Raw genomic sequence first — 14,980 nt, 5'->3', positions numbered from 1 at the left:
CTAGGTACAGTCCCTGATTGCCTTACACTCAGTTTCCTTTGCAGATACGAGACCATTTTATTAACGTTTCTGTCGGCACTGTCTGTCACTACCTAACATGTAAGGAGAATGAAGTGACAGTGTTGGCAAGGTGGCTCAGAGGTGCTTACTGCACAAGCTTGGTGACCTTCATTTATTTGGTCATTGGAACCAATGTAAATGAGGAAGGAGAGAACCAACTCTACAAAGTTGTCTTCTGGCCTTCACGCTGTGGCACATGCACCCACCTGCCCACACACATAATAATAACTTTTTAAAAATTAGAATGGAATAATAGTTGAGAGTTATTAGACATTTATAAAAGCCATTGCTTAAAAACAAATAATTTGAGTTCAAGAAAAATTCACCAAGGGAATTGATTCTTGGGTCTTAAAAGGTGCGAGAAGCTACATATTCACAGGCATGCCCTAGTAAGCTAGCCGTTTAGAAGTTACTAGTTTAGAATTGATGGTTGAGGCTATATGAACTAACAATATCTTTAAGGTAAAGTTGTGTGCATATGCACATATATATATATATATATATATATATATATATATATATATATATATCCAGGAACCAAACAACCTAGGAAATAAGAGTATGGCAGTGTCATGGAAAGGGTAGTTTATTGGATCCATGACAAGGACTGAGAAAATGGGAAACCCAGAGGGCTTTGGAGTGGTCTGCCTGAACACCTACTTCTTTGACTGGATTCCCCCCTAAATTCTATCTTGCAGGATATCACTCGGCGAGGTACTGAGATCTTTTTTCTATGTACTCACAACACTGCGTAGGTGATTTCATCCACTTCTACAGCTTTACAAACCATCTATGTATGTTCATTTCCCAGCTTATAGCTCCTAGGTCATCTCACTTCTGAGCTTCAGAATCATAAACTCAATGGCTTGCTTGTATCCACGAGAATATTTGGTAGATGTTTCAGAAAGAGAGAGCAAATGGGAATTAGCTGTAGTAACTCAAGATATAGCTTGTACTTGAGAAATTATTACAGGAAGCAGAGTATATCAATTTGAGGAAGATTTTGGAAATGTGATAGAAGCAAAGATGACTTGCTTATTAAGTTGATGGAAAAATGAAAGAAACAGATGACACCTGTACCTCTAGGTTTCTTTTTTTTGTTTCTTGTTTTTTGTTGTTTTTTTTTGTTTCTCAAGACAGGGTTTCTCTGTGTAGCTTTGTGCCTTTCCTGGAACTCGCTCTGTAGACCAGGCTGGCCTTGAACTCACAGAGATCCACCTGCCTCTGCCTCCTGAGTGCTGGGATTACAGGTGTGCGTCACCACCGCCTGGCTCTAGTTTTTGATGTAGGCATTCATGGTAGATTTTAGGAACAGGCAAGAGGAAGACAAATCCAGAGACTTGTTATCTTTGTCTCAGTACAGGACACCTCCTCATTAGCTCTTGACTACAAACATCTGTCTCTGTCTTTCCACTGGTCTTTGTAGTCTAAGCCACCGTTTGTTATCTAGACAACTGTAGCTTCTTAACTGGTCTCTTTCCTTCGACTTTTGCTGTCTTACGGTATGGAGGTTGGAGGAAGTCCTGCGTGAGTGAAGTCCGGAGTGAAGGTGTGCTGTTGACATAGACAAAGACTTGTCAAGGAACGTGGCCTCAGACCCATGGGAAAATGGCAACCCTTCCTTTTTCACCACTGTTCCCTAAGTGAGGCTCTGAGGGCCGGCAAAGCCTCCTTCCGGTCCAGGTGCATAAATTGATAGTGTGTATGGAAAATGTCCACCATAACTTTCCTTCCCTCTCCCCCAAGACATTTATGGCCTGAAGAGTGCTTCCCTACAGAGAATGCACCTATTGAGGTTAGCTGTATACCGTAAACCCTGCCTCCTTGTTTATCTGTACATCATTACCCTGCCTTCTTGTTCAGCTGTATGCAATAACCCTGCCTATCTGTGCTGCATATAATAAATACACTGAGCTTCTGCAGTGCTGAGGTTTCTCCATCCAAGAGTCCAGACTATCTGATTCCAGCCTTTTGCCTCTGCACATGTTTTATTTCTTTATTCCTTTGCCTCCCCTAGTCAGGGCAAGTCCCTGCAGCCGTGCTATATGAGGCATTTCAGTTCATTCTCTACAGAGCAACCAGTGTAATCTTTAAGAGTAAATCAGTTCTGGGTCCGTCTCTTCAGTACTTAGAGAACCTGTCGGAAAGATAGGTGTGTAAATCAGTGACGCGTGATGAACCCTGTCTTGGCCCATTCTTTGATGTGCTGCCTTTGAAGGTTGTTTCAAATTTCTCTTGCCATCCCATTATCCAGTTTCTCTAAAGATGTTAATCATGTGCTGTATTATGAAAGAATTTCCTTTAAGCTTTAATCCATTGTCTCAGGTGGCTTAAGACAAAATATTAAAACCTCACTACTCCCTGGTGACTTACTATGAATTCCTGTATATGAGTTAACATGGCACTTATGAAAGAAACAATAGCCATTTTTATTTTGGTTGACAAGTTTGGTATTTTTTTTTCTTTTCTTTCTTGAGATGGGATCTTGTTATATAGCTCAGCCTGGCCTGTAACTCATAATCTTGTCTTCTAGAATGTGTTCACCATCACGCATAGCGTTATATATCCTTTAAAAAGTGTTATGTCCCTGTAACAAGTGGAATGCTTGTGGAAGTAGCTTTTGCTACACAAACACCACTGAAAGGCTGCAGAAGAGGTACTGTGCTTCCTTAAGCACCCACTTGTTACCCAGAAGCAATTAAGCCTGACCAGAGCCAAGTCCATGGTTATTCTCTTAAGTATTCCTTCTAATGGTTGACTTAATGCTCTTCTTCAAAACAAGCTCTACTTGACTTAGTAGAGTGAGACTCTAACCACTTAACATGTTTTTATGGGCAAACTTTTTAAAAAGCCTTTCAGCTTTTTGTTTTTATGAGTAAGCTTGGAAATGACGTTAGCCACAAGGAAGGTGTATGTTTTTTCATTTATTCCTTTCTTTCTTTCTTTTTTGTTGTTGTTTTTTGTTTTTTTGAGACAGGGTTTCTCTGTAGCTTTGGAGGCTGTCCTGGAACCTCGCGTTGGAGACTAGGCTGGCCTTGAACTCACAGAGATCCGCCTGCCTCTGCCTCCCAAGTGCTGGGATTGCAGGCATGCACCACCACCGCCCGGCTATTTATTTATTTCTTAATGCACACATACTTTACTTTGAACTCTAAGAAAATATTTTAGTTGTTTTGCAAATGTATAGTCCATACAGCAGAAAGAGCTATAGGGAAACATTACATTCATCCAAAGATGTCAAAGAGAAGCATGGACAGAGATGAAAAAGGAAGCCTGGCTGAAGAGATAAGATGCTTGTAAAAACAGATCCTGGGAACATATTTATCACAGGATGAAAGACGAGAAAGCGAGACCTTGCTTGTCATGGACCTCTATATATTGCCATAAATACATGGAAAGCATGTTTACAGACAGCACAAACCTAGCAGGAATAATGAAATGTAGTATGCAAAAGTGGCTAAGCATTAGATTAAGACTGACAATATGAGCCGGGCGGTGGTGGCACACGCCTGTAATCCCAGCACTCGGGAGGCAGAGCCAGGCAGATCTCTCTGTGAGTTCGAGGCCAGCCTGGTCTACAGAGCTAGTCCAGGACAGGCTCCAAGCTACAGAGAAACCCTATCTTGAAACCCCCCCCCCCAAAAAAAAAAAAAGACGGACAATATGAAACTATAGAAATGAAATGAAGCCTTACAAACTTGTCTGTAGGACCAGGTGTCTCCATGCCACTGACCTAGGGCGTAAGTTGCACACATTCTCCAAGTTGTAAGTGTGAGGATATAACTGCCAAGAAGAGAATGTGCTCTTTGAGAGCAGGGATTATGGCTGGGATCTCATGCTTGAACTTCAACCTTTTTTTTTTTTTTTAAATAAATATGAACTTAGCCTAGCGATGGTGTCACACGCCTTTAATCCCAGCACTCAGCAGGCAGAGCCAGGCAGATCTCTGTGAGTTCAAGGCCAGCCTGGACTACAGAGTGAGTTCCAGGAAAGCTGCAAAGCTACACAGAGAAAAACCCTTTCTTGAAAAACCTAAATAAATGAATGAATGAATGAATGAATGAAAGAAAGAAAGAAAGAAAGAAAGAAAGAAAGAAAGAACTAAAGAACGAACGAACGAACGAACGAACTTGTCTGCTGGGCAGTGGTGGCACATGCCTTTAACCCCAGCACTCAGGAGGCAGAGGCAGGTGGATCTCTGTGAATTCCAGCCTGGTCTGCAGTGAGTTCCAGGATAGTTCCAGGGCAGCATGGTCAGACTCTATCTCAAAAACAAACAAATAAGTAAAATTTTAAAAAGGAATTTGGGAAGCGACAGGCCTCTGAAGACTGTAGATGTTTAGTAGTTTGCTTATGGAAGGGTGAGTTGTGGTTTGAATAAGACTCTATCCAAGTTCCTTTTTCAGAATGATGTTCCCACTGGGGCATCTGTAGCTGTACAGTGTAGAGTTGCAAGCTTATCTTTGGTCTCCATGGGGATGAGGAAAATGTTCGGAATGTCTGGGAATCTAAATGTTGTGAGAACTTGTTTTTATGGGACAATTAGGAAAGCTTTCCTTATTTCCAAATGTTGTTGGAGAAAATGTTTGGTTTTGTTTGTTCGTTTTTTTCTGGTCTTTTATCTTAAACATTTAGTTCCTGTTGCAAATGGAGGAAAACACTAAAAAACAACCAAAAGGGGAAAAAAATGAAACATTCACCAATAATTCCTGAACTTACTTTGTTTACTCAGTAAAATACATATTGTATAATTTTAAAAAAATTTTACTTATTTTGTATGTGTTTGTATGTATGTGTATGTATGTATATGAAGACTGTAGGCACTCCCATACCTTAGTGTATGTGTAGAGGTCAGAGGACAACTTTCAGGAGTCAGTTTTCTCCTGCTATTTTGTGGTATCCAGGATAAAACTTAGGTCATCATGGCTGCAACATTTGTGTGTGTGTGTGTGTGTTTTAATCTTAAAAGAGATTACAGAAATTTTAACTAAACAATTTCTGAGTAGGGTATAGTGGCTCATACTTGCAACCCTTGAATTTGGGAGGGCAAAGCAGGAGAATTACCATGAGTTCAAGGCCACCCAGAGCTGTATAGTGAGTTTCAGGTCAGGTTGGGCTACCAAGAGAGACCTTATTTCAGTAATAATTAATAATAATAATAATAATAATAATAATAATAATAATAATAGGCCACCTCTCCTAGGGCTCCGGGATCCTTATGGAAAAGGGGCTGGAAAGGGTATAAGAGCTAGAGGCCATGGGTAGTGGATAACTATAAGGGAACAGTGTCTTTTGGACAGAGCAGGGAAGCTGCACATTTGACAACATGTGGCATAAAACCTGAGCAAACCCAAGTCAGACTAGACCATAGTATGGAGATGGGAGGTGGGCATGAACCCACTCCAGCCTTGGGGCCATTGGCAGCTATTAGGCTAAACTATAGCATGGAGATGGGAGGTAGGCATGAAACCCACCCCTAGCCATGGAGCCATGGAGCCATTGGCAATTGCTAGCTTCTGGAAAAGGTAGACAGTTTTTTTTCTTAAGAGTGTCCCTGGTAAGTCAACCACACATCTGAGAAAATTTGGGCAGCACAAATTGATCTTGATGTGTTTAAAAAAAAAAAAACAACAAAAAACCCACCAAGTTGGGCTGGTAGGGAAGCAGGGAGAGATGGGTCTGGGAAGAGTTGAGAGGGGAGCTGAATATGATCAAAACATGTTGTATGAAACTCTCTCAAAGAACTAAAAAATTAAAAAGCAAATTCTGATGTTCTGACAATAGTGGCAACTTTGTGAGAGAGTGTAATTGTGCTGCATCTACTGTAATGGTTCTATAGACAAAATTAAGAAGACTTGCTGTCAAAATTTGCCTCGATAGTTCTAGCAACAAGTACTTAATCAAGTGACTTCTGAGAACTTCTGTGTGTGTTTGTGCTGTGCCTGTGTGTCTAAAGGGTTTTTTGAAAGGCAGTTCCTTTCCTCAGGAGCTTCCAGTATACTGAAAGGGCTACCAACCTAATGGCTAGGTGTGGTGGCACATGCCTTTAGTCTCAGCATTCCAGAGGTGGAGACAGGCAGATAGATCTCTGTGAATTTGCGGCCAGCCTGGTCTACAAAAATGAGTTCAGAACAGACAGGGCTACGTTGTGAGACCTTGTCTCCAACAGAAACAACAATAACAACAACAAAACCAAATATACTTGTTAGCATGTAGCTGCAAGATTTCCTGTGTCCCACCTGGCCCATGGTCCAGACAAATCACTCACCCACAGTCCCGAAGCCTTTTATAAAATAATCACTCAGAAGCTTATATTAATTACTACTTGCTGTTAGCTTAGGCTTATTACTGACTAGCTCTTATACTTAAATTTTTTTTCTTTCTTTCTTTTTTTTTTTTTTCTTTTTGGAGCTGAGGACCGAACCTAGGGCCTTGCACTTGCTAGGCAAGTGTTCTACCACTGAGCTGAATCCCCAATCCCTCTTATACTTAAATTAACCCATAATTTTTATCTATGTTTAGTGAGAACTGTTACACGGAGAAACCTTGTCTTGGGGTGATGGGGACTTGGCTTTAAGGGTGTGGCCCCTGACAGGCTGGCCATACTCCAGTGTATGGGCAGCACAGATTGGATTTAATGGGTTAGGGGTGTGTGTGTTATGTATGTATATATGTGTGTGTGTGTGTGTTATGTATGTATATATATATATATATATATATATACACACACACACATACACATAAAGGAAAAGGACATAAAGTTGAGAAGGATGGGAAAGTAGGGGGTGGAGAGAGGGGGAAGGGTGGTAGTGAATATGATCAATATGATTGTGTATGAAATTTTCAAAGAATAAGATACTCTATTTTAACTAAAAAAAACTTGTAAAAATAAATAAAATGATAATTAAAAAAATCTGATTGTCATCTTTTTTTCCTTTCAGTGGTGGGATCAACAAGTTGATTTTTATACTGCTTTCTTACATCATTTGGCACAATTAGTGCCAGAAATTTATTTTGCTGAGATGGACCCAGATTTGGAAAAGCAAGAAGAGAATGTACAAATGTCAATATTCACTCCATTGGAATGGTACTTATTTGGAGAGGATCCGGATATTTGTTTAGAGAAGTTGAAGCACAGTGGAGCATTTCAGTTGTGTGGAAAGGTTTTCAAAAGTGGAGAAACAACGTATTCTTGTAGGTAAGCCTCAGACATTTATAGGATTGGTTACAGTTTACAGGTTAAAGTTCCATCATGCCTGTCTCATGATGTCTTTTGCCTGGTTTGTCACTGTCTATAGTATATTTAATCTTAAGTTCCTTTTAGCTTATGCTCTAAGTCCACTTTTGCCCATAGAGTTTGATTTTTAATATATGATTTCTTATTAAACAGTTCTCTCACTCTTTTTTCTGTTCTTCAAAAGTATCCAAGAGCTGGGCAGTGGTGGCACACGCCTTTAATCCCAGCACTCGGGAGGCAGAGCCAGGAGGATCTCTGTGAGTTCAAGGCCAGCCTGGTCTACAGAGTGAGATCCAGGACAGCCAGGACTGTTTTACAGAAAAACCCTGTCTCAGAAAAACAAAAACAAAACAAAAGAAAAGAACTGTAGGTCGAGGGTTGTGTGAGAAGGGCTGGAATATAGTTGACTGTCAGAGGTCAGTCGTATGGAAATTGGAGGCAGGTGTAGGCCTTTTGTTTTGGGTAAAAGAATTGTCTTAAATGTCATAGTACATCAGGGAAGTTTTTACATTCCTGCCTGAAATTTTTTTTTTTTATTTTAATTTTTTTAGCTGAGGATTGAACCCAGGGCCTTGTGCTTGCTAGGCAAGTGCTCTACCACTGAGCTAAATCCCCAACCCTCCTGCTTGGAATTTTGTTTCGGTTTTTTTTTTGTTTTGTTTTTTGTTTTTTGTTTTTTTGTTTTTTTGTTTTTTCAAGACAGGGTTTCTCTGTAGCTTTGGAGGCTGTCCTGGAACTCACTCTGTAGACCAGGCTGACCTTGAACTCACAGAGATCCACCTGCCTCTGCCTCCTGAGTGCTGGGATTACAGGCATGCGCCACCACCGCCCGGCTCAGTGTTTTTTGTTTTGTTTTGTTTTGCTTTTTTAATTTTTATTTATTTATTGAGATAGGGTCATACTATATGTAGCCTTATCTGGCCAAGAACTCCTTATATAGACCAGGATGGTCTCAAACTCATAGATCTACTTGGGACTTAAAGGTGTGCAGCTCCATGCCCAGCGGACGTTTTTAGATATTAGCACCACTTTTTGTTTCCCTTCTTTACTCAAGGTCATTTAGTTTCTAACTATGCTGTTTTAGACTTTATCAGCAGAGTTTCATTGCTTATACCTGACTCATTCTAGGCTTCACTGAGTGTGTATAGTTAATAGTTTTTCCTGTATCCTACAGTGTTTTTATCTTATTTTATGTGTTTTGCTGCATTTATGTCTGTATACCATATATGTGCCTGGTACCACAGAGTTCAGAAAAGGGGACCTCTGGAGTTACAGGGAGTTGTGAGCTGCCATACGGGTGCTCGGAATTGAGTCCAGGCCCTCTGGAAGAGCAGCCAGTGCTTTGAACCGCTGAACCATCACTTAGTTAACAGTTTTCAAAAACAACTTCTTTACCCTGTTACTTTCTCAGGGGAGAAGAAACAGCTCTTGCATATGTTTTCTATTTTGCTGTGTTGTGTAGCAATTTATTTTTCCCCTTATAAATTTTAAGCCAAAGCACAGTTTCAACTAAAACATGTAAACATTTGTAGTCCTCATCTTTCCAAAATTTTTTGGAAACATTGTGACAGTTAGAGTTTAGTGTGTAGAAACCATGATTGCTGTTAAACATCCCACAATGTACAGGATAGTTCCTTCTACCCCAATACAAAAATTACTAGTTAATTCAAAAGTGTCAGTGGTGTTAAGGGAGATTATTATAGAGATCTACAACTTGTCAAGATGAATAGGTAACTGGGGCATCCAGCCCGATACCCCTACAGTTCAACCCTTATACCTACAGAACAGTCTAGAAAAGGTGGGGGTGGGAGCAGGAGGAGTTTAAGAGTCAGAAGACCGGGCTGGAGAAATGGCTGACTGCTACTGCTCTTCCAGAGGTCCTGAGTTCAATTCCCAGCAACCACATGGTGGCTCACAACCACCTGTAATGAGATCTGGCGCCCTCTTCTGACCTGCAGTCATACATGCTGTATACCTAATAAATAAATCTTAAGAAAAAAAAAAGAGTCAGAAGACAAGGGCACCTGCTACTAGATGGTGTCTTCTAACCCTGACAAGGAAGCTGCACCCATGGAATCTCAGCAAGTACCGTTTCCTAAATAAGATCTACATAATGACAGCACCAGTTGACATGCCAGCACGGACAGGGAGATTTCACAAGGTCATACCCTAGATCAAGAACTGCTGGTAATCAGGGACTGCTGAGGGAGCGTCTGTCTTCTGTAGGGGCAAGCTCCCTGGTAGGGTATCCAATCACAGCAGTCAGCCCTACACATATACACATATGAGCAACACTAAATGGACTCGTAGGGTGCATGTGTGTCAGTAATAAAGAAGAGGTCATGAATTTGAGAGGGGGTGGAGGACACAGAACAAGTTACAGGGGGAAGAGGGAGGCATGGAGATTATGTAAAATACAGTGCTCATATGGAATTCTCAAAAATAAAATTCAAATTAGAAACTAAACAGATTAGATCATATATTTTTACAGAGAAGAGTGAGAATTTTAGGTAACCTTTATGTCCTGTCAGCTGTTTAAAATTCACCTTCTTTCCCTCCCCTTTCTCTTCCTCCAGTCCTGAAATTCATTGTGTGTGGTATTGTTGAGAACAATACCTTAGTATTGGATCTTAGTATGTAGCCCGTGCTAGCCTTAACTCCCTCCGTAGCTCAGGCTGTCCTTCAGCTCTTAGCAGGTCCCCTTGCCCTTGCTTCAAGAGTGCAGAAAGTACAGATGGGTGCCCCCACCCAACTCTAACATTTATTTTGTAACTTTCAAACTTTGTCTCTTCACATATTTAAAAAATTTAATTCTGTACCTTTTAGTAATTTATGTTCTTATGTTTCTCTGAAAATATGAAGTAGACTTGTGAACTGTGAAAATTTGTAAGGAGAGAGCAAAGAGAGATTGGGTTTGTTTCTTTTGTTGACTCAATGATTACTTTGTTTGTGTCAGTTACTGTCCTGGGTGTTTGGGATCTATCAATATGTAAAAGAAAGATCTTTGCCTCAATGAGTTTCGTCTACATTGATACCTCAGTTATAATGCACAGTGTTTATAAAATGTGGCAGTTTTCTTCATGGAAGATAATGAAGAAAACAAGTTTTCATGCAGTTTTATGTAATTTTCTGCACAGTTCGAAGCCAGGTAGCACTTAAAATTGTAAACTGAAAATCCTGTGCACTCAAAATGTGTTAGAAATAAAGCTGAAATTATGACAGCAGTATTGTCTTTTTTTCAAAGTGTTCTTTTTTATTGTTTTGTTTTGTTTCTCAAGACAGGGTTTCTCAGTGTAGCCCTGGCTGTCCTGGAACTTGCTCTGTAGACTAGGCTGGCCTCAAACTCACAGAGATCCACCTGCCTCTGTTTCCCGAGTGCTAGGTCAAAGTGTTCTTAGAACTCAGCTTTTGGGGCATCTTTGTGTTCATTTTGTTAATACACAGGAAGCTCACTTATTTTATAATCATACCTTCAGTGTCAGTGCAAGTTGATTTTTTTGAATCTAATTCTTTATCTTTTTCAGGGATTGTGCAATTGATCCAACATGTGTTCTCTGTATGGACTGCTTCCAGAGTAGTGTTCATAAAAACCATCGTTACAAGGTATGAAAAAAAATATGGTTCAAATTTTTGAGCACTGTTTCATTTCCTGCTAAATAGCTCTGATGTGCAGTTAAATCTGTCCAATGATAAGACATCTGCTACCTCTAGAAGTATCGCCTTATAGCATTTTGTGGTGACATTAACGAGACAGTGTAATGTTTGAAAATCACTTAAAGAATAAATAAAAATTTCTAGGCAGTGGTGGCACACATCTTTAATCCCAGCACAGGAGGCAGAGGCAGGTGGTACTCTGTGAGTTCTAGGCCAGCCTGGTCTACAGAGCGAGTTCCAGGACAGCCAGGGCTACACAGAGAATTGTCTTGAAAACCAAAAATTAAATAATTAAATAAAAACAAAATTTATAAAACCCCCAAAACCTATGTAACTACTGCTAAGTCAAGGATGGGACAAGGCAAGTCCCTTCTGATCTCAGTCACTTTATCTTCCCTTGAGAACACTCTTTACCCTGTTTTATGGTAATGGTGTCCTTGATTTTTTTTATCCTTTCAGCTTATGCCTCAAATCAGTGAAAAGTTTTATCTGTTTTGAACTTTATATAGTTGGATTCATATGGTAGGTACATAGTTCTTGCAGAATAACCTATGTATGTAATTGTAGTTTGTTTGTAGTTGTTGTCTTTAATAAGCTATATTGTCTGTATTCATAGTACTGCATGTGGATATGTAGATTGCTCCAACTTGGTACTGTTAATAATCCTGTTGTGAACATATTTAGTATACATATAAGATTTCTCTAGGTTGTATATCTAGAAAAGAATTATTGAGTTCTAAGACATATAGATCTTTAGTCCTACTTAGATAACGTATGAAGTGATTGTACCAATTATAGATTCTCAAACTGTATATGTGAGTTCTGTTTCCCACATCCTTGGACGATTAGGCCAAGTAAGTTGTCGTAAAGTTAGTGATCCTCAGGGACCTCCTGAGTGCAATAGGCAGCACAGCAGTCTTGGAATTTAGTTTTTGTTGTGCTGTCCTGATTATGTTAGGTTTCACCTTACATAACATGCTTCAAGTACTTGCAAAACATAACATTTTGAAGATATATAGTCCATATCTTTCGTAAACTTGAAAGTTCCAGGCCAGCCTGGGTTACATAGAAAGACAGGCTTCTGAATAACAAATAAAAATATTAAGTCTAAAGATTTATTTATTTATTTATTATGTATACAGTGTTCTGTCTGCACATATCCCCGCAGGGCAGAAGAGGGCACCTATTTCATTATAGATGGTTGTGAGCCACCATGTGGTTGCTGGGAATTGAACTCAGGACCTTTGGAAGAGCAAGCAGTGCTCTTAACCTCTGAGCCATCTCTCCAGCCCTAAATTGAGTTTTTTTTTGTTATTTGTTTTTGTTTGTTTGTTTGTTTGTTTTTCGAGACAGGGTTTCTCTGTGTAGCTTTGCACCTTTTTCCTGGAACTCACTTGGTAGCCTAGGCTGGCCTTGAACTCACAGCGATCTGCCTGGCTCTGCCTCCCAAGTGCTGAGATTAAAGGCATGCGCCACCACTTGGCTACTAGATACATTTTTTGAGGTGAAGGTAACGAGAATTGAAGTTAGACTTCATATGTGCTAGGCAAGTGCTTTACCACTGAGTTATATTCCCAGCTCTAATAATTTTCCAATGCTATATTTGTGTGTCTGTTTTGTATGTTTCTGAGACAGCCTGGCACTCTGTAGTCCTGGCTAGCCTAGAACTCATTTTTGAGCACAGACTGTCCTTGAACTCACTATTGGCCTTCGGTTTGCAGTAATCCTCCTGTTTCATATTCCCAGATTTGGAGATTTCACACATGCACTCTGAATGCTGTTTTATCTGAAAGACAATATGCAATATATATACTCATTATGCAGAACAGAATTCTAGAATATATAAAGCAAGCTGATACTAAAACACACCCTGTTAGCTATTTTGCCTTTGTTTTTGTTTCATAGACAGGGTTTCACTGTGTAGCCCAGGCTGGTCTTTTTTTTTTTTTTTTTTTTTCTAAATTATTTATTTTTATTTTATGTGCACTGGTGTTTTGCCTGCATGAATATCTGTGTGAGGGTGTCCCCTAGACTTTAAGTAAGCTGCCATGTGGGTGCTGAGAATTGAACCCAGGTCCTTTGGAAGAGTAGTCAATGTTCTTAACCGCTGAGCCATCTCTCCAGCTACCTACCCCCTTCCCCCATGCTGGTCTTGAACTCAGAGATCTACTTGCCTCTGTCTCTCAAGTGCTAGGATTAGAGGTGCATACTACCATACCTGACATTAATAGCTATTTTTATAATTAAATCTTAGCTGCCAGCTTTGCTTGCTCTTTGGTCCTTTTGATCTTAGCACCCCAATTCATTTTTAACAAATGCTATTAAAAGTTCCTGTATCCTAAATACTATGAGAGACATAGAAGGTAGGAAATACACAAGGTCTGAACCTCATCCACCAAAGGTTTATAGTCGAGTGGGGATACAGGACACCCAAATCAGATAGAGATATGAATAGGAAAGGGAGACTATGGTTGAATTTGTTTTCATCTCTGGGTATGTTCTAATTGGTTTTGAGACTTATTCAGTAAAATACTATCAACTCAAGCATGTCTGATTCTTGGTGTCAGCTTCTAAGATACCAGAAGACTTTTTTTTTTCCAAGACAGGGTTTCTCTGTGTAGTTTTGGTTCCTGTCCTGAATCTTGCTCTGTATCCTAGGCTTGCCTTGAACTCACAGAGATCTGCCTCCCAAGTGCTGGGATTAAAGGCGTGTGCCGCCACCACCCGGCCCCTCCCCTACTTTTTATGACAGTTTTTATGCTGTAGCCCAGGATAATCTGTAATTGACTGTGTACTCAGACTGATCTTGAACTTATGGCAGTTCTGTCCCAGTTTCCCAGGTGCTAGAATTACAGGTGTAAACCACCTCTCTGTTTCCTACTTTTTTATTTTCTTAAAAAATGTTTACATTTATTTTACTTAACTACTTGTGTGTATGTATTCATGTGCATACTATTGCATACATGTGGAGATCAGAGGTCAGCTTGTGGGAATCAGTTCTATTGTCCCACCATGTGGGTTCTAGAAATCAAACTCAGGTCACAGGCTGGCAGCAAGCTTGGCTCACCTTTGCTTTGTGAGCCATCTCATCAGCCCAAACCTTTGTTTTCATAAAAAGAAGTATATATATAATTAATATTAAATATATTAAAGCATGCTTGGGACTTGATCATTAGAGGTAGATTGAGATGGAAGGATCTGTGCTTTTAATTTTGAAAGATTTGCCCCTCAATTTCTGTTACTGTTATAAAATGCATATAAAACTTCCTATCTGAAGTGTGTGTGCAACTTGGTGGCATTACATATTTTAAATTCATACCGTTTACCCATTACGGCAATCTCCATAATTCATCTCACTTGTAAAACACAGACACATTAAACAGTGGCTTCCCACATTCCTTGTTTCCCCTGGTAGCCATTACCCTACTTTCTGTCTCTGTGAGTGTGACTTCTGTAAGTATCTCATATTAATGCAATCAGGCAGTGTTTGTCTTTTGTAACTGGCTTGACCTAGCATAATGCTCTCAGGGTTCAAACATAGCATATATCAGAATTTCCTTCCTTTTTGAGTTTGGATAATATTCTACTATGCAGTACATTTTGATTATCTGTATATCTATTGATAAACTCAGATTGTTTGCACAAAATTTTGATAGATTTAGGTCAGGTCTTTTTATTGTGTTGCTGTGCCAATTTATACACTCATTAAAAGGATATGGGTCAAGGCTGGAGCTATTGCTCAGTGTTAAGAGCACTGGCTGCTCTTACAGGAGGGTCCAGGTTCATTTTCCAACACCTGGAAGCTCACAACCATCTGTAACTCCAGTCCCAGGGGATCTGATGCCATCTTCTGACCTCCTCAGACACACAAACATACATGTAGGCAAAACACCCTCATACATGGAATAATAAATCTAAAAAGAAATTAAAATGAAAAGAGTATCAGAGCTGGGCATGGTGGCACATACCTGTAATTCTAGCACCAGGGAGGCTGAGGCAGGATTGAGAACTCAAGGCCTCACTGGACTA

The 14,980-nt window shown here is 39.9% G+C and overlaps 1 protein-coding gene across 1 annotated transcript in view; it reads left to right on the top strand.

The window, feature by feature from the left end:
• The window catches only part of Ubr1 (ubiquitin protein ligase E3 component n-recognin 1), a 131,300-nt gene that overhangs the window by 2,509 nt on the left and 113,811 nt on the right, over positions 1–14,980 (top strand). The window contains exons 2-3 of the mRNA XM_036185032.1: positions 7,002–7,258; positions 10,822–10,900. Coding sequence (XP_036040925.1) covers positions 7,002–7,258; positions 10,822–10,900 — 336 coding nt within the window. The remainder of the gene's footprint in view (positions 1–7,001; positions 7,259–10,821; positions 10,901–14,980) is intronic.

The sequence above is a fragment of the Onychomys torridus genome, chromosome 4, assembly GCF_903995425.1.
Source record: "Onychomys torridus chromosome 4, mOncTor1.1, whole genome shotgun sequence".
NCBI lineage: Eukaryota > Metazoa > Chordata > Mammalia > Rodentia > Cricetidae > Onychomys > Onychomys torridus.
Note: the sequence above shows the minus strand (reverse complement) of the source record. Positions and strands in the feature narration are given on the sequence as shown.